Consider the following 19,069-nt stretch of genomic DNA (forward strand, 5'->3'; position numbering starts at 1 on the left):
TCAGTAATTCCGATCTTACCATCTTATTATGGTGTGTGACTTCCACTTACTCTAGCAATGCTTTTGCCTCGTTCACTTTCCCGGCGAGATATGGCGCACCTCCTCGATCGGGATGGTTTGCCAACATGAGATGTCGATGAGCGTCTTTCAGTCTGTTGGAAGTGACTGGCTCTCTGCGGAACAAAAGGTATATCGTGTCAGTACATACGATGCAGTGACACTCCAACAGAAAGAGGAACTATGGAAGCAGTAAGACGATTGCCCTCCCAATCACGTAGTCCATCTCGCTCTTAGGCAGGACATTCCGATGACGAAACCATAAACAAACATATACAAAAGAAGTCAAACTCACTTCAATCCCAGTATTTGTAATGCCTCCGCTTTATCCATCTTGCCCTTGAATCCACCCTTCAAGAATGGTGATGCGCCAGATGCTGTCGCTCTGAACATCTGATAAGCGACTCGACCGCCCAAACCTGCGCCGAGGATGGAAAGACCGAGTACGAGAGCGGATGCCATTGTGTGTGTGTGGGTGTGGGTGTGGGGTGTTGGGAGTATCGAAGTATGGGTCAGGTGGATATGGATATATGCCTCGCGCTGGATCTAAGGTTCTGAATCGTTTAGATGTCGCAGTGAGGACTAGTTGTAAGTAATTATGGTTGAGTAATGCAGATGTTGTTGGTGACGTATAGCGACGGTTGAGCGGCAAATAACCTCGAGTGATTTATGTAGAAATCTCGAGATCAATGACAAGTGACGAAGTGGTCAACGGTGCCATCCGCCACTTTCTTCAAAACACCGAAAAACACCGACCACACCCTTGTTCACGAAAAAAGAAACTGCCACATTCACGATTCTCACCGTAGACCTCTCCCCTGACCCCTCACTGTGGTGGATGCATCCTTGGTTGTATGCAATTTCAACAAAACCTTTCTCGACGTTTGACGTTTGACCTTCAACCTTCAATCGACAACCAACAAAAAAAGAAGAGTAGATAAAATGGCTCCCGTTAAGAAGTCCAAGTCCGCCAAGGCTTCCGAGTCTATCAACACCAAGCTTCAGCTCGTTGTCAAGTCCGGAAAGGTGAGTGCGACAGGAGCATTTGAGCGGAGCGAAAATGCGAGGACGGAGGAGAGGATGTCAAGGAGACCGACAATGTGGGGATGTAGAGCAACAGAGAGAGAAAGAAATGGGAAGAGCGTGAAGCGTATGGCCTGGCGGGGTGGAAGGGAAGGGACAGCAAGCAGAAGGGTTGGGCTGACATTGGACATATGATTCGCAGTTCACTCTCGGCTACAAGCAGGCTCTTAAGCAGCTCCGATCTGGCAAGGGTGCGTTACTTTTCTCATCTACGTGAAAGAGGCGGAGGATGGACGATGGACGATGGAGGAAGAGGAGGAGGATGTTGTGTACTAGGGACTGGAGCCATCATGGCTGAGAAGGTTCCCTCGCTGACGTTTGGTTCACTCTTTCTACTTTCCGCCCTTCCTCAACTTTCAACGTATCGCATCAATAATACAAACCTACTAACCATCCCACTCAAATGTGCCTGGATGGACATCGAATTACACACCCACTCAACACATCAAACACCAAACAGCCAAGCTCATCTTGATCTCCAAGAACTGCCCTCCCCTCCGAAAGTCTGAGATCGAGTACTACGCCATGCTGTGAGTGCTCACTTCCCCTATCTCAGTCGTGGCCTGGCTAGTACTTTTGTGCGCATCGTTCGTGGTCCGAGCGGTTGACTGACGTCAATTGCCCTTCCACAGTTCCAAGACCAACGTTCACCACTACGACGGTTCCAACGTTGACCTCGGTACCGCCGCCGGTAAGCTCTACCGAGTGGGTGTGATGTCCATCCAGGACGCTGGGGACTCTGACTTGGTGAGTAAACCTGCATCTAACTCAAACGAACTCGTCTGTACCAATCGCTGACATCTTCCTCTCTGTTCGTTTGTAACCTATAGCTCCAGGTCGAGACTGCTTAAGCGTGATGCATTGTATTCATACGGGACATATCTTTCTGCTTTGCATATTGGGTTCATTGATCAATCAATACATCTATCCATTCATTACGCCGTGTACTAACTATCTGGTGATTCGTATAAGACGGACTTGTGTTCCAGCGTCCAGAGCAGAGTCCCAGAAAGTTGGGCTGGAAGAGTCCATTGGCGGAACATCGATATCTTCCGTGATCAAACCATGTTGTTCTGCGAGGTGTGAGGGTGTCAGTCAGTCAATGAAGACGTTACATGTGATGGAGGGAAAGTGTGATCGTGCGCGAGAGCAGGAGTTGCAGGGAGGTAACCGGGACAAGACGAAGACTCACTGCAGGTATTGAGAAACTTGTCAAACGTCTCTTGATTTCTAACTGTCGCCGAGATGATCGCACATTGTCCTTCATCCCCCTTGTGTAACAAAACATCAATTGCATCGACGAGAGGAGGCACGAGATCCGGATCGTAAATCTGCAATGAGACGAGTGCTCAGCCTTGTGTCGTTGTACATTCTATTCAAACAGCGGGATATAGACACTCACTACGTCGGCTGCGACAATGGTCCGACGTTCAGATTCGAGTTGTGTCCAGGTTCCCGGTCGATCTGCCCGAGGTCTCTTTGCGTCCGTCCAATCTAAAGCTCTCACTGACGGTGTGATAGCGCATTCGTCTAAAGATGTCGATTCTGATCAGCAATCAAGATCACCGCTAGCCGCCTACTTCTCCACGGCGTCGTAAAACACTCACTCAACGCAATGTTACTCCTCAATCTGCCCAAAGGCGTCCTGAAGCCCGCTCCCTGCTCGTCCTCTTCGTGCCCTTCCTCATCATCACCGAGATCTGTACCGATTACGTTTACGCCTAACTGACCAAGAAGGAGTGATACGAATCCCGTCCCTGCGCCAAGTTCGACAACGCCTCGAGTCACGTCGGAAGGGGGTAAGAGGAGATTTGAATGATGGAGGATATGATGTGCGAGATGGAGAGCAGCGGTCCTGCAATATCAGTACACCGTATGAGCATGTATCGCGCCAAGGTCACACTCTCGACACGTAGCAGTGAATGTAACTGTAGTGGATGTGCTAGGCAAGAGCAACTTACCACGTTCGTAAACCCGTTGTTCCACCTTGAATAGCAATTTGCTCTTCGAGCAAAGTGATCCTCCTCTCTTCGAGTTGTACCGAAGTTTGCGGCGTGTCTGACTTTTCCTGTCGGCGTCGTGAGACAGACTCCATGGAGACAGGACTATCGTATATGAATGTGCGGTAAGATGTTTTGGGTCTGATAGAGGTACGAAGGGTTAGTATTTGATTTGCCCTTCATGTGGCCGCCGCACTGTCGACCTCCCCTTCCACCACTCAAGAGGTCGAAAGATGAACTCACGCTGTGGAAGGTCCTGCTTCTGGAAGTGTAGAGGTCGGATGGGAGGATACCATGAGTCCAGCCAATATCTCGTAGAATCTCTCATCGACCTCCTATCACGCCACGTTTGTCAGCTACAGATCCCCATGATGTGACGAAATGACAAGTGAACAAGGCCAATTCGCATGTTCCCCGACAATGAAGTTCAGTAGGAAGGTGAAGAAATACGTCCCGAAATCAGTATCAACTTACAGCTTCTTCATCGCCATCTTCAATCTTCCGCGACACACCGCGCTCTAAACGATCTACAAGCTTTCGCAAGACTTGTTTCTTGTACCCTGCTTCTGGCTCCTTCAGTCTCGCTTTACCTTTCCCCTTCATACTCGGTTCTATCCGCATAGACTTTTCTTCGGGCAGTCCCTCGATCTCGGTGTTGCAGTCGGCGACGATATCATCATCGTCCAAGAGCAGTAGATCGTTCAGCAAGTAGCGTTGTGCGATATCACTGGCGAGTGTGGAAGCAGGAGGGAGGGAGAGGAGGTATGGTGGATAAAGCGCGAAATATTGTCGTCGGAGAGTGAAGAGCAAGCTCCACTCGTTTTTTGAGAGGAAGTCGGATCCAATCGTCATAGTCGCCACAGATACAGAGCTGAGGGCGAGATGATGGTGATGATCGACTAAAACTTAAGGAGTGAGGTCGATGTACAAGTAATTTTGCTTCCCAAGGAAATTTTGGTGTGCACCTTCGAGTACTGCGAGTGGGTGGACAACCTGAGTGGAGGTCAAATTACAATCAACTTGGCTCGTAATCGCCTATATCATCTATCTTGATCGGTGGTCCCCTGCCTGTCTGAATCGCTGTTGATGTCGCGACTCATGCTGTCAAAACTAGAGACACACCACAGATAGCTTCTATACATGCTACTTTATGCTTTGGTTGTAAATATGTGTACTTGTACAATACACTATGAATGAGCCTCGAAATATGTGCTATCCCGTTCTCCTCATCCCCAGGTCTCCACCATGATGAACAGAACACCAATCTCCACATGGTCCTACTTCGATACACTTGACACCTACTCTGATCCGCCCCAACACATCCCTTCGAGCTCTGTGAACGCTGGAAGATCAATCCCTTTCACACCCATCACCACACCCAAGACCATCTCCTCCATACCTGCCAACCAACCCTTCTCAATCCGTTTACTCGCAAATCTCCATCCACTACCCTCGATCCCTCCTGCACTGAAGCTCACTGCGCCTTCTACGACACCGCTCGCGTTGACAGTCCCATTAAGAACACCTAAGGTCTCACACATTCTCCTGCACAAGATGGCAAATGTGTTCGCTCTGAATTCAGGTTTCTGGAGAGCCGTATCGAAGATCACTCGAGTGAGAACACCAATCGCTCCGGGTACATTGCGCATAGCCGTTCGAGTCGACGGAGGTGCGAGGAACACCAGCGAGTAGAGCGAAAGAGCAAGACATTCGTAGTACCCCAAACAATCTTCGATGGAATGCATCGCTTCGAATTGTCGCCGATTTACAGGGAACAGTTTGATCAAGCTTTCGAAGAGCGACACAAGCTCGGAGGCTGGGACAGAGCCCAAGACTTCTCGATTCGAATCGCTTTGGGCGAGCTTGCAAAATGCTTCAAGGGCTCGGTCGACAGAGAGAATGACGGCGGGCGGGACCTCGCGAATGGAGACAGCGACAGAAGGACCGTAAACAGGCTCCCGAAGGGTGAGGGTCTCCCAGCCGCAAGAGAGGAAGGTTGACAAGAGTCGGAAAATCGCGACAGTCGCTCGTTGTGGGACCGAGCGAAGGTTGATATACGTACCGATGTTAGTCACTATGCAGACGCAATCTCGCCTGACTCGTGCGAGTTCCAGAATAGAATAGGGCTTGTGAGGACCGCTCGGTTTCAAGTCGTCACCTGGCATTCGACAGAGGCGGGCATCGGAGACACAAGCGAGTAAGTTGAAGAGTTCACAACGCGAGCCCATCATCTCTTGGTTGCCCTGGAACATCGAAAAGTTCCGCAAGATGTTCAAACCAGCCAGTACGAGATCGGTCTGACCCCCTGTTTGATCCCTAGGTTTGGGAGCAGCCAAGTCGGTCTCGTCGTCATTGAGGGAGAAGTCGAAATCCCGTCCGAGCTGTTCGAGTTCGAGGAAAGTCAACTTGTTGAGGTCTGTCTTCGAATCCGTTGCTTTCGTCGATCCTGCCTCCCAGGTCTTATGCCATCCTTCCCACCCTTCTTCGCCAAAAGCTGCCTCACCGATGAGCTCTAGCAATTCCGCGAAGATGTCCTGAAGATGATGCAAAGGCAATCCGGCGATGTTCTCCTCAGGATGGGGCATGGACAACATGGACAGCACCGTCATGGCGTATCCCAGCTCCTGAGGCATGCGCGATCTCAGACCCATGAGTATTGCTTCCATGTCCACAATAGCCAGATCGTGAATCGATCGAGTCCCTTGACTCAAGGAGTGTTTCGCAAAAGTCGCCGTGACGAGATTTCGGTCCCAACCCCCAAGGGTTGGTAGCGGTTTCTGAATCGGTCGATATTCTACCTTGTATCGCGCTCGTTTAGGTGTCGGTGGCCTTTCAGGTGGGGGACCGGTCATGGGAAGAGGGGTAGAAGGAGTAGATGTCTTTTCGTAATGTCAGCGAATATCGTTACAATGAGAATCATTCCGCTCACCACTTCATAACCAATGGTCTTCTCACCCTTCTTGTCTCTCTTCCGTTTCTTGGCCGATGCAGCACTCTCTGGCGTGCTAGTGACTATCGCTATAGGAGACGAAACCTGAGATGTGGTCTTGATGGGTGTTGGTACAGGCCGGCCCGACGCGTCCTTCTTCTTCCCACCGCGCTTGCTGGGCTGTCGTCCTCTCTGCGCGCCATGATTCATCGCGTCTCCAGGAGAGGGGAACGACGGTCCACCAGAAGCGGGGGAAGGCGGAAGCATCGATGTGGGCGTGGGTGCATTCATCATTGAAGAGGGAGAAGGCGCGTTGATCGGGAATGTATTACCGTTGAGGGGAGGGACACCTTGTGGAGGCGGTGGTGGCGGACGGCCGGTAGCAATAGCTGTAGCAGCTTGACGTTGATAGATGGCTTGCCGTTGCTTGGTCATGTGCACTTCGAACGCTTGCAGCCAGGCGAGGTACGCGGTGATGAGGTACTGGACAGGGTTGGTGGTGTAGGAGTGGGGAGCGTTCGGGTCTGCTTGCGGCAGTTTGGGCAGTTGAAGAGCCCGAGGTAGAGGGTTGGGAATGTTCTTCGTTTGTAATAAGCCTTTCCACAAAGGACTATCGGGAGGTTGTTGCATAGCCTGAAGGGAACGATAAGCACGACTCGAGAGGATTCAAAAGCTTCAACTCACATTCATAATCCCACCACTTTTGACAACAGTCATCAACAGGTCCACGACATCCATCCAGGCATCGCCGACTCTAAATGAACCATCTCGCTCGCCGTTGAAGATCTCAGGGGGAAGAGGTTGATTTGTTTGTCGATGAAAGGCAGCGAGCGAAGCGACGAATTGCTGCCGTTGCTGCAACGGCGTGGGTGGGGGTCGAACACCCGGTTGCCCAGGCGGACGGACCGGTTGCTGCTGGGGGTTCAGTTGTGAAGGATGTGGTTGTTGAGGCTGCTGTGAGGGATTGGATGATTGCTGTTGCTGTTGTTGCCCTTGTTGTTGCTGTCGTTGTATCTGTAGGTTCTGAGCCGCTCGCATCTTCTCCTGCTGCATGATGAGAAAGTCACGTTGCTGCTGCGACATTGGTACACCTCCCGCTTGGCCGTTCCCATTTGGCTGATTTTGATGATTTATTCCGTTCGTAATTTCACTCATCTGGCCTCCTTGTTGTGAAGGTCCTGCAGGATTCAGCTGCTGATATGAGGTCATTCCGGACCCATCTGAGGGATTAGAGCCCCCAGCCAAATTGGACGGCATTTGTATTGTCATGCCTTGATTGGATTGAGGTGCGGCAGGTGAGGGAGCGGTCATAGGAGAAGGAGCAGTGATAGGTGATGGCGCTGTCATTGAGTTTGCGGGCGAGGGTGCGGTAGGGGGCGCTGATGTGCCGTTCGCAGAAGTGGATCGACTTGTTGCTTGGGGTTGAGAAAGATTCATCTTGGCTCTCTGTACTTGCGAATTTTGGAGTGCTTGCAACTGAGGTTCTGTGAGCATTGGGACATGACGGCGTTGCTCAAGAAGGACTCACCTGCTTCATGATAGCTTCTCTGCTCTGCCCTTGCATCTGTCCCATAGCTGCAGCCATGGCTGCCAAATCAGGCTGCGACGTTTTCCGTTCTTGCCCTCCTGTTGGTGTTCCATTTCCAGCTCCTGCTCCTGCCGCTGCCGCAGCTGCGGCTTGTTGCTGTGCCATGAATGCTAGTCGAGCATGTACTTGGGGGTCAGCGAGATTGAAGCCTTGTTGCGGCGAGCCTTGTTGTTGCCCTTGAGCAGCGTTGAGGGCAGCGAACTGTTGAGCTTGATTGAGCGTAGAACGAGATGGTCCAGCTATTGGCTGTTGCGGTTGGGAGAAGTTCGTAGATGGCGGTTGCGGCTGTCGTGGAACAGAGGAAGGACCGGCATGCTGTGGCAGGGAGAACTGATTCGAGTTGAAAGAAGGAGATTGATGTGGTAATGACGCGGTCGAGTTGACGGGTGATACGCGAGCGAGATTGTTATTGTTCTGTGAAGGTAATGGAAGGGAGGTCGCTGTCGGCGTTGTCATGTCGGCGTACCAGCTGGCATACCCACGGGCTACCTATAGTCGGGCAATCTTTAATATATGTAACAAGGATTGTGGTGGACCACCTCCACCTGACTTTGAGACAAACAAGGACGTTTTCGACTTACCAAGAAATCAAATCAACCGAGAAAAGGGGAGGAAACGATAAATGACTGCGACGCGTTGATAGGGAATGGGAAATTACAATACTCGTAAAAGAAAGAACACCGGGATCAAGTCCCTAACGTGAGGACCGATCCACTTTCGATTGTGATTTTTACGGCTTTGATAGCGGCGATGCGTTTCAATGGGACGAGATAAAAATTATAAATTATGGAGACCGTGTTGTGGTGGATCGTTGCGGGGTAATAGTGAATCGAGGGGGTACGTGACTGACTTGAGGGTAGTATGGTGAGATGAGGAAGATGAGGGATTGTCCGAGTGTTGGTTGGTTGGGAATGAGCGGGGCGGGGAGATAAAGGACACGTCGACCTGACTGGCTAATGCTAACTGCGTGATTTGGGTTTTTCCCCTTTTCGTCTAATGCCAATCAATACTGTACTAACTACGAGTGCTAATGTTATTTAATGCCGGTATTGTGGTATTGTAATAGGAGTTAGAATCGATTAAGACTGACTTGGGATTTGTATGGGCCAAAAGGAGATCTATGCGGAGATGCAGTGCAGGTGCAGCGGAGTGATGCAAGAGTGATCAAAAAGGACCCGACCGAAATCACCCACTGCGTGTGAAACGACAGAATATGCACAGACCGCCCTGAAAGGATTTCAAAAGAATTTGCCACTAGCGGTAATTCATGGGAACGGTACGGGGTGAACTGTTTGTGGCAGTCGTTCCCATTCAGATTCTTTGCGAGATGAGTAAGCGCGGTTGAATTAGTTGAAATTGAAAATACCCGTTTTGGTGTGAGGGTGATTAATCTTATTCTGATGACTGATCCGTAACAGAGTGAGAGAGAGAGAGATAGAGAGATCATCGTGGAAAGCACCATCACAACTACTACCATTACTACTATTATCACTCGGCGCAGCACAGTCAGTCAATACAGCGGCGATCCATTGTGGAAATTATACCAGTACATTCACCTTATTGTAACCAATATATATCCTTTCACACGTCGTCACATTCCATACCATCACGACCCCCGGAAGGCCGAACATCTCCTAACAGACACCACTGTCATATCGAAAAGGCACATAACGTACCTCTCTCCTCGGCCTCGGCAACTGGGCCACACGTCTAATTTCTCTCTCCCGACTTTGACATTACATCTCAACAACTCAATCCGCAACTCTAAGCATCGCCTTCTCTCTTCTCATTCAAACACATCAATTTTAGGACCAAAGGCGCTTCCTCGGTGAACACATATTGCGGGTCATAGCACCGCAGGACACGGAGTTGAACATTTTGTCAAAAGGATCCAAACGTGCTTGACCCGTTTACCCTTCCCATTTGATCACCCATCAGTCAACCGATTGTACACATAGCTTTACATCGCCACCATGGAATCAGCTTTCTCACCCAACACCACCGCCTTCATCAACTACCTCGGATCTTTCTCGGGAGACACTGCTTCCGACGATCTCGATGGAAACAAGAACCCTACCTCCCTTCCCCCTTCCGCATTCTTCTCCATGCCAGTCCCAGGCAGGGACACTCCCGAAGACACTCCCCCTTCCCTTCCGTCAGTATCCCCCGAGAAGTCAAACAACGATGCAGGACATCTCAGTGTATCAGAGGACTCGGACTCGGTCACCCCGGACAGAGAAACAAAGTTGAAAAGGAAGAACAGCACTGCGGGAAACAAGCGAAAGGCGGGTCCAGCCGCACATGTCAGAGAGAACGACGGCGATGAAGAAGATGATGAAGGTGAGTCATCCCACGTTATCGAAAGCGTCTCAATCTAATGCATTTCTCTACCCAGAATCCGAGTCAGACGGCTCCCCATCTGGTCACGAAGACAAGAGACAGCATGGGAACGACAAGAGTGGCAAGAAAGGCGGACGGAAGTCGTCCGGTGGGAATGAAGATGGCAGACCGGGCAAGGAGCCTAATAAGGCAGCGAGGAGGAAGGAGCAGAACCGAGCGGCACAAAAAGCTTTCCGAGAAAGGCGAGAGGCGAAAGTCAAGGATGTACGTAGCATCTCGCCTATCGATCCTTTCACTCTGACTGATATCATTGCAGCTCGAAGCCAAGGTCGCGGAACTCGAGGCCAAGTCATTCGGAGCGAGCGTCGAGAACGAGAACCTGCGTGGTATCCTCAAGCGATTGCAAGAAGAAAATGTCGCTCTCAAGCAATCCGCCTTCACCTTCACGATGCCCGTCAGTGGTACCAATGGTACCAACACACCTACTACTTCCGCTTTCAGCGCACCTCAACGGCAGGCTCCCAAGCCTCCTTCCCCACAACATACCAATACCGATGACAGTCTGATGAGCATCAACGATGTTCCAAGACTGTCACATCGTGGCTCATCCGCTTCTAATGTCGACAGCCCCGAGTCCTTGGTGTCGATTGGCAGTACACGAGACACCAATCCTCCCAGTCTGTTCGCGGGGAACTCATTCAACGCGTTTGCACTTGGAGGGCGACCTGCATCGTATCCTCTGCAACCACAGCAAAAGCAGCAATCGACCGACAGCAATTCATTCAGCTCCACATCGACATCTTCTCCCTCCGTCTCACCACCAGCCAGCGACCAGTCCGATATCAATGCGCTCTGGGCCAGCCTGTATCCCAACGGCGTCGGTGCTGGCCTTGTCAACCAAAATCAACCGCAACAGCAAAACACCCAGAACCAGCTTCCACCCCAGTCACAAGCGCAGCAACCGAACAATCCACCTAGTCCATTCACTCTCCTCACTTCTCAACCTGAATTCATGTCTTTCGCGAACGCTGGTGTCAACCTCAGCACACCCGCCCAACCGAATACCGACTTCAATCGATTCGCATTCAGAGACACTGCCGCCGAGAACAACGCCACTACCAACTGGGCCGACATCACTGATAACAGCATGAACGATTTCCTTGCCTCTTTGACGGGAGATCAGCCCGCTCAAGATACAACGGCCGATCTCACTGCGGAAGACGATGCTTTCAACGCACAACTACAACAGATCTTTGGCAACAACTCGCCATCAGCTGCGTTCACCCTCCCGAACGGCTCCCTGAACGCGTTCAGCCCAGGCAACTACCTCAACATGTCTCCCTCTCCCCTCAACCCCGTTTCCAACTCGCAATCACCGCAATCATCAAACGACAAGTCTGCCACCGGATCTCCAGAATCCACCGGATCAAACTCGTCACATCCTACCAGCGTGTCCGGATCAATCGGACCACTTGAAAGGCTTGGAACTGAAGTTGGCACATTCGGTCCTGGCAAACGAGAGTGCGACATCGTACACATTGTTGATAGCGATGGCACGATCATTCAACCTTCCGACATGTGGGTCAGGCTGGGAATGCAAAATGACGTGAGTGGAGAGATGGATGCTGTAAATTGTGGACATAGTACTGATATCCGTGATATAGAAAATTGTTGATCACCTTGTCATCGACGATCTGTGTGCCCAAATGCGTGCCAAGGCGTCGGTCAAAGATGGTGAGTTCTGCGGTGTGTTGTGAGAATGTAGTCTTATCTAAATCATCGATTTTTGCAGGCAAAATGCACCTTTCAGTTGACGACGCGAAGCAAATGTTCCTCGGTGACGGCGACGAGCAACATCACAAATGGGTGGATGGTGTGAAGCGACGGCTGATAGGGGCCCAGGGCCCCTTCATGGGTGAATCCGCGTTGTAGGTTGGCATGAGCAGCGTCTTTTGGGGTCGAGACTGTTGTGTTTGTTTAGATGTGTGTTCGTTTTTGATTATCATTTTGGCCCTGGTTGGGGAACGTCGGAGATCAGGATGGTGTACAAGTATCGTGACTAGCACAACTCTTTTTCGAATCAAGCTATCTTTCACAAGTGTACATGTACTTTTTAGATGATGTACCAATTTCCTCTGCTATGCACTTGTAGTATCTCTGCTTAGTCACCAGAGTGCAATTCGCCTCGGAATGGTTGGCAGAGGCGTAGTGGGTGGATGATTGAAATTCCCTGAAGCGTAACTGACTGACTGTTTCGATATCATAGTTTGGTTCCTCGTCGCTTCGGTAAAACGTAAACCCACAATACTCGTATTTGTTGTTGTTGTTATTGTTGTCACAACTCACAGAACACTTTCGACTGTACCTTGTTATCAACATTTGTGTTTCGGAATAACGAGGAGGAACCAAGAAGGACAGACGCGCGATGCGTGCTTGTGCTTGAGCGGGATAGGTCCTCTCACCTGGAAAGGTGGGAGGGTTATTGGATTTTGGACATTTATTCTTATCGACCTTACTGGGAATCTGTTACCATTCCCAAGATCAAGCTCTGCTCAAAGTAGATAATAGAGACCAAGCGGACAATTCACACGGAGGAGAAGGAGAACGACTTTAGACATACCCTATATTGAGATTCGGCCCAACACCGAAATACAACAACAGTCGTTAAAACATTACATCACAGAAACATACATCAACGCTCACCTTGTTTGGACCCGATCACCTCACCGCACACATACACATACACAAACACTCACTCACTCACGTGAGATCACGCACGGACCTTGTCCTTGTCCGTTGTGTGTCCCAAAATCTGGTCGTCAACCAAGGTGAGCATTGTCCCCTCTTCCTCCTCCACATATTCTGCACGGACCCAGCATCGCCATCCCTTTGGTTGATTGTATCGTCTCCTGAAAGCTGACAAGTTGTTCCTTCCTCTCCTCTCTGTGCTCCTTCCCATCTTTCGCGGTATCGCATCTATCTCGAATATACCCCGCGAATCCTCTGGGCTATTTGTATACATAGGAGGAAGACCAAGGAAGCAGACAACAAGGCTTGGGAAGTAGCAGCAACGCGGTGGTCAAAGCGTGTCTATATTAGGGTGAGTACGTTTCTTTATCGTTGTAGAAGTGTGCCCCACCCTTCCATCACAATCGGATCTCCTCTTTACCTTCCTTCCTCGCCTCGACCTGCTTCACATTGTAACAAAGCCTTCATATATCTGACTGTAACCGTCTCGAGAACAGCCACTACATCAACGTCCACCTGAACATATATATCGCTAAACACAAGTTCGACTCACTTCTACCATGGCATCCAAACGCTTGTCCATGGCATCGCCCGGTCCACTCTCCCCATCTACAATTCCACGACCCCACTCTTCCGCTGGTCAAGCGAGGATAAGACAGGTTAGCGATGCGGGAAGCACAATTGGAGAGAGCTCTACTCCGGACAGCAGGAATGTCCGAGTAGGTGAGTAGTCGCTATCCAATTCTATATGGCTCTGCAAACTGAACAGACGCCTCGCATACAGTCCTACGTATCCGACCATCATATCCCGAAGACCCCAACGTACCCCCACGCTTCCGCTCTGTTCTCGTTCACCCAACATCCCAAGCAGAAGTACGACTCGACGTCGATCCCGCAACACTTGCTGGTCATGGTACAGGATCGATGGGTAGTGGTAGCAAACGTCACCCTACATTCACCTTCGATCATGTGCTAGGAGAAGAGGCGGGGCAGACCGAGCTGTATGACGTGACGGCGAGAGAGACCGTGGATGAGTTCGTGAAGGGGCACAACGTTACCTTCCTAGCGTAGGTGGAGCTTCTATTGTCTGTAGATATCATCGTTGACAATCCACACAGGTATGGACAGACAAGTTCCGGTAAATCGTATTCCATGGGTACAACAGGTGAAGACGTCGATTATCACGGCACCGACTTCACCCCTCGAACGGGTCTTATTCCTCGTACGGTCCAGGCCATCTTCGAACGTGCAGAGGAGATACGACAACAGTCTGGTACGGGATCGTCATGGGAATGTCGACTGAGCTTCCTGGAACTCTACAACGAGGAAATCATCGATCTCTTATCCGGCACAGGGGTGGCCATCACCATTCGAGAAGAGCGAGATGGGCGGATAGTCTGGGCTGGAGTGAGAGAAGTCAAGGTGAAGACTCTTGCAGAGGTGATGAACTTGCTTCAAGAGGGTTCGGAGAGAAGGAAGACGGGTGAAACGACAATGAACGCGAGCAGTTCGAGAAGTCATGCGATCTTCTCTTTGACTCTGGTCCAGAAGAAGAGATCGGGTGCAGTCGCTTTACCAACGCCATCTCGAAGCGAGACACCCACACGACAATTGAGACGGCCATCTTCGACAATCGGCTTCCCTGGCGCATCAAGTGCAGCGAGCACGAGATCACCGACTCCGTCTACCCCGCGCGGTGGTCCGCCCAGCAGTTTCGGACGGATGGCACCTTCTCGGCCTGCTTCGATGATGTTGGGTGCGCCGTTGGGTAACGGTGGCGGCGGAGGAGACGAATATGTCATTTTGACGAGTAAATTCAACATGGTCGATTTAGCAGGTTCAGAACGATTGAAGCGTACCGCTGCGCAGGGAGATCGAATGAAGGAGGGTATCTCCATCAACAGTGGTCTGTCGGCATTAGGAAACGTCATCTCCACCTTATCTGATCCAAACAAAGCTCGTGGACATATCCCTTATAGAGACTCGAAACTCACTCGGATGTTACAAGATTCGATCGGCGGTAACGCTCTAACCACGATGATCGCGTGTGTTTCGCCTATCGAAGCGAATATTGGCGAGACCATCAACACAATCAAGTATGCTTCGAGAGCCAGGAATATTAGGAACGTGTCCAAGATCAATCAGGTGGAAGCGGGCTGGGACGACGTGGAGCACCTACAAAGTACGGTGCAGAAGCTGAGGAAGCAATTGTCGGCATTAGAGGCTGGAGAGGGCAAAGGGAGTACTTCAGAGGAGAACTTGAGACAGAGTGAGAAGTTGATTCAGCGATTGGCGGAGCTGCAGAGGGAGCATACAGAGGTGAGCTATATAGGCTTAATAATTCAGGCATCGTGCTGATAGAGACTATCTCGCAGCTCTACGACCGATACTTGCAAAAGTGCAGCGAGAATATGCGACTTTCCAGCGAATTGAGAAATCGTGGGCCTGGCGATGGCGATGCGCTCAGCAAGTTCAACGAGACGGTAGAGCCTGTCATCGTAGAGTGAGTCTATTGCAAGCTTGAGAGGGCCATGCTGACTTTGACTCTACAGGTATGAAAAGGTAGTATCGGCTTTGAACCAGCAGCTTGACGAACTGAGAGAGGAACTTGTGAGTTACGTCACTTCCTTCGTGTGTGGATCTGACAACTATACAGTCCGCTATGAACGAGACGCTCGAGGAGCAAGATCGAGAGCTCCAAGAAACTCGAGAGCGATACGCGCAGAACGAGACATACGTGTCGGAGTTGAGAGGTCGTTTGGCTAAGCTCACGGAGCGTAACACCTCCAGCGAAGTGAGTATAGCGGACTACTGTCTCTGAGCTGGACTAACGTTACTATTAGGCATACGTTCAGGACCTCGAAGCTAAGCTGAAAGCACACTCGGATAAAGAAGATTCACACTCAGGAACCGTGACGGAACTGAAGAAGGATATTGCCCATTTACGCGAAGAAAATACTTCCCTCACCCAACACGCATCCGAGATCGAGGCTCGACTTCTGAAGTCCGAAGCACTGTCTACTACTCTCGCAGCGCAGGTGGAGAAGCATGAGCGAGAAGCTCAACGACGCGAGGCTGCCCATAAAGATCTCGAAGCTCATATAGCTCTGCTTGACACAAGTAAAGACAGCAAAGCCTTGTTGAAGGAGCTGGAGGAAAGGGACAGGAGGATAGCGGAGCTTCAGGATCGGCTCGAGGAGAAGAGCACGTTCGAGACGAACGAACGTTCATCGTTACTGGAGACTGTCGATGCGGAGAAGTCGATCCGGGCGGATCTTCAAAGTCGATTGGAATCCCTTCAGGCTTCCACTACAACCGGCCCTGTCTCTCCACCTTCGGAACATTCAGACGAAGCGATGAACACGGTGGTCGAGGACCGAACTCCCTTACGCACTACGAGGGAGCTTACTCCTCCGGAAAGTCCTCAAAGCAGCGGTGACTCAAACACGAATGAAACGGGCGAGTTGGAAGCACTCAAAGCGGCTCTGAAAGAGCTCTCCGAAAAATACACCGATGCCGAATCGCGCGTGGCAGACCTCACTTCTCAGTTGTCCGAAGCTAGACTCGTCCAGTCGGAAATTGACGATGTGATACCTATATCACCAGCTACACCTTCGCCTGATCAGAACGAGGACGACGATGCGAGCGAGACAGGAACGGTAGTACAGACTCCCCGCGGACCTAGTCCATCTACTTCTCCTTCGAAGAGAAGAGGGTCGATGCCGGTTATCTCGTCGGTCGCAGTAAAAGGTGGTCAGGGATCGGGTTTTCGGGGAGGGAGGGGATATGGAGACTCCAAAAGGACAAGGTGAGTCGGTGCGATGTGTATATCAAGCTTCGGATGAGCTCATACACCACGCGCAGGCCTCAATCGCTCTCGCAGGAGCTATCATCTGCGCAATCTTCGGGATTGTCGCCACGCGCTTCGGCTTCGTGGGGACGTTCTAACACTTTATTGTTATCTTCTCCGACGGTTTCGGGTAGTCAGGCTGCCTCGAAGCCACTTCGGTCGCCTCATTCTTTAGAAGCGGAACTGAAGTTTGTGCATCGAGTGAGTTAGACGTGTATGGAGCGATTGTAGGGTACGGCTGACGGCGAGGTTCGAATGCAGATCGTCGAAGAACGTGATGAAGAGTTGAAAGATAGAGAAGCCTATATCCAGCAATTAGAAGAGAGACTCCAGGGATCGCACGACGTTATCCCCTCCCGTAAAACCAGTGCGTCGACGAATAAGCAGTCGTCGACAATAGAAAAACCAAAAACACCACGTATCAAGATTGATACACGACCGCAAGAAGTGCCTCTACCTTCTAGTCCTCAGACGCCGCGCAAACTCGTCGTGACTTTGCCCGACACAGACAGAGCGTTTGTGGATGCGGATGGACTGAGACCGCCAGAGAAAGGAGAGGTGGAAGTAGGGAGATTGTCGCCTAAATCTGAGAAGAGATTTACGGCGTTGAAGAACTCACTGAACAAGCTGAGTGAGAATGGAGAAGATATCGACGAGACGCAGATGAAAGTGCGCGAGTTGATGAAGTGAGTCGTCGTCATTTCGCGCAATGAGGGCGAGGATGTTGATTCTGATTACTCGTAGGGAGATGGAAGACAAGGAAGCATCACAGAGACAAATGATAGAACAGCAGTTCGTCCAGATCGCTGACTTGCAAAAGGCAAACAACCGTCTGAAGGAGGAAGTAGCAGAGAGGGTGCGTTGCAACGACTGTCAGTTGAGATCAATAGCTAACGACACTGCAGGGCCAGTCTGGATACCCTACTGCCGAGGCTCTCGAGGCAATGCGGAGGGAGCGCGACAATCTCATTGCTGAGAAGAGCCGAGCAGCGTCTAGTCCTAGCTCAACGCCTAGCATGTCGGAAGTCGAACAGCAAGGCACAATCGATCGACTCCGACAAGAACACGCTGAAGAAGTGCAGCTTATTATCAGCGGGCATGCACATGCGATTGACGTGTTAGAGAAGGAATCTGCCAAGGCTTTGGACAAACTACGAAGCGCCATCGACACCCAAGGTGCTGATCACCAAAAGCATCTGGCAGATCTGCAGCAGAAGCACGATCAAGCCCTTTCTGAGCTGAAGACCTCCCACGAGCAAACACTGCAAGCTATGGCGGAAGAGAACGACTTGATCGCGCAAGAGATGGAATCTTCCCTCAGTGAGGGAGAAGAACAACGACGACAACTCAAGATGAGAGCGGATCAAGCTCTCTTCGAGCTTTCGCGAGTACGAGATCAATCCGCCTTGCAGCGAAACATCGATGCGAAGCAGATCACCGAATTGACAAGAGCGAAAGAGCAGCTGGAAAAAGTCAAGACAGAACTGGAAGTTGTCAATGCTGAGTTGATGGCAACGAACTTGGACTTGAGCAAAAGGAATGGAGAATTGGAGCAGAGATATAGCAAGAAGCTTGTTGCCATACCTCCTCAAGGTCCACCGCCTACAACACCGTTACCTCCTCTTCCTCTCAAACTTGAGGGTGCGACAACCAACGACTACTTCTCGAGCGTCAGACAAAGCAGCTCGTCAACGGGCCATTGGCGCGAGTCGTCTACGGAAGAGGCGAGGAGCTCGTCAGACGACGTGGATGGCTTGAAGAGGGAGTTGGGCATGGAGAGGGAGAAGGTGAAAGATATCGTGAGTGCTTGAGTTTATGCTCAAGTGTAACGTGAAGGGGAAAAAGCTGATGATGTCGCGCGTTTTAGGAGATCAAGCTGCAAGAGGAGAAAGTGAAAGTGAACAACCTGACAATAGATCTTCGCGAGTCAAACAGAACGAGTGAGTGTACTGCTGAAGTTTTCAAAATCGCCTCAACCTCCGTTTTAGCCAACGCCCGAACCACGCTAACATCTCTCTGACCCCAACTTAGACTCAAAACTCCGAGTACACCTCGACGACGCACGTCAAGAAGTACAACGCACCACTGCCGCATGTCAAGATCACATAGCCGAGCTCGACGCCCGCAGATCGCAAATGTCAACTTTATCCGAGGAACGTAAGAGCCAGAGAGACTCGTTGATGGCTGCCGAGGCGAAAGTTGCGACGTTGAAAGCGCAGTTGGAACGAGCTGTAGAGACTAAAATGGACAAGAGGTTGTTGAAGGTGAGCGCGAAGTCCACCTGGTGGTGTTCTGAAGAAGGTACATCCGCTGACTTGTCGGACACGTTTAGTGTTTCTGATCCAAAACAGATGTTGTGCTTTGTTTAGTCGTGTCGGACATTACTGTGTAGATATTCTGGGTCCTGCATGATGCTATGAAGTAAACGGAAACGGAAGAAGATGTTCTATGCATTGTCATCATGTAAACTCCCT

At 50.8% G+C, this 19,069-nt stretch overlaps 6 protein-coding genes across 6 annotated transcripts; 3 read left to right on the plus strand and 3 right to left on the minus strand.

The window, feature by feature from the left end:
- Nucleotides 1-46: 46 nt before the first annotated feature.
- CI109_101787 (uncharacterized protein) lies at nt 47-519 on the minus strand (the record flags this gene model as incomplete). Its single annotated transcript, XM_032002282.1, has 2 exons — nt 47-173; nt 353-519. The coding sequence occupies 2 exons, from the start codon at nt 517-519 to the stop codon at nt 47-49; spliced, it is 294 nt and encodes a 97-aa protein (XP_031863219.1).
- A 480-nt stretch (nt 520-999) lies between these two features.
- On the plus strand, nt 1,000-1,991 carry CI109_101788 (60S ribosomal protein eL30; the record flags this gene model as incomplete). The annotated part of the gene is made up of 5 exons (XM_032002281.1): nt 1,000-1,083; nt 1,283-1,331; nt 1,601-1,670; nt 1,773-1,887; nt 1,971-1,991. The coding sequence occupies 5 exons, from the start codon at nt 1,000-1,002 to the stop codon at nt 1,989-1,991; spliced, it is 339 nt and encodes a 112-aa protein (XP_031863218.1).
- A 100-nt stretch (nt 1,992-2,091) lies between these two features.
- Nucleotides 2,092-4,282, minus strand: CI109_101789 (uncharacterized protein; the record flags this gene model as incomplete). The annotated part of the gene is made up of 8 exons (XM_032002280.2): nt 2,092-2,213; nt 2,333-2,471; nt 2,543-2,670; nt 2,748-2,995; nt 3,102-3,281; nt 3,384-3,475; nt 3,615-4,011; nt 4,263-4,282. 8 exons carry the CDS (start codon nt 4,280-4,282, stop codon nt 2,092-2,094), a joined length of 1,326 nt encoding a protein of 441 aa, XP_031863217.2.
- A 156-nt stretch (nt 4,283-4,438) lies between these two features.
- Nucleotides 4,439-8,113, minus strand: CI109_101790 (uncharacterized protein; the record flags this gene model as incomplete). Its single annotated transcript, XM_032002279.1, has 4 exons — nt 4,439-6,019; nt 6,070-6,702; nt 6,754-7,545; nt 7,598-8,113. 4 exons carry the CDS (start codon nt 8,111-8,113, stop codon nt 4,439-4,441), a joined length of 3,522 nt encoding a protein of 1,173 aa, XP_031863216.1.
- Nucleotides 8,114-9,630: 1,517 nt separating this feature from the next.
- CI109_101791 (uncharacterized protein) lies at nt 9,631-11,929 on the plus strand (the record flags this gene model as incomplete). The annotated part of the gene is made up of 5 exons (XM_032002278.1): nt 9,631-9,997; nt 10,053-10,261; nt 10,314-11,603; nt 11,662-11,731; nt 11,790-11,929. The coding sequence occupies 5 exons, from the start codon at nt 9,631-9,633 to the stop codon at nt 11,927-11,929; spliced, it is 2,076 nt and encodes a 691-aa protein (XP_031863215.1).
- A 1,376-nt stretch (nt 11,930-13,305) lies between these two features.
- Nucleotides 13,306-18,936, plus strand: CI109_101792 (uncharacterized protein; the record flags this gene model as incomplete). The annotated part of the gene is made up of 14 exons (XM_032002277.1): nt 13,306-13,468; nt 13,530-13,812; nt 13,864-15,064; nt 15,121-15,248; nt 15,298-15,355; nt 15,402-15,539; nt 15,589-16,553; nt 16,610-16,796; nt 16,857-17,281; nt 17,340-17,451; nt 17,501-18,394; nt 18,463-18,535; nt 18,627-18,859; nt 18,928-18,936. 14 exons carry the CDS (start codon nt 13,306-13,308, stop codon nt 18,934-18,936), a joined length of 4,869 nt encoding a protein of 1,622 aa, XP_031863214.1.
- Nucleotides 18,937-19,069: the final 133 nt, after the last annotated feature.

Source organism: Kwoniella shandongensis, chromosome 3, assembly GCF_008629635.2.
Source record: "Kwoniella shandongensis chromosome 3, complete sequence".
In the NCBI taxonomy this organism is placed as follows: domain Eukaryota; kingdom Fungi; phylum Basidiomycota; class Tremellomycetes; order Tremellales; family Cryptococcaceae; genus Kwoniella; species Kwoniella shandongensis.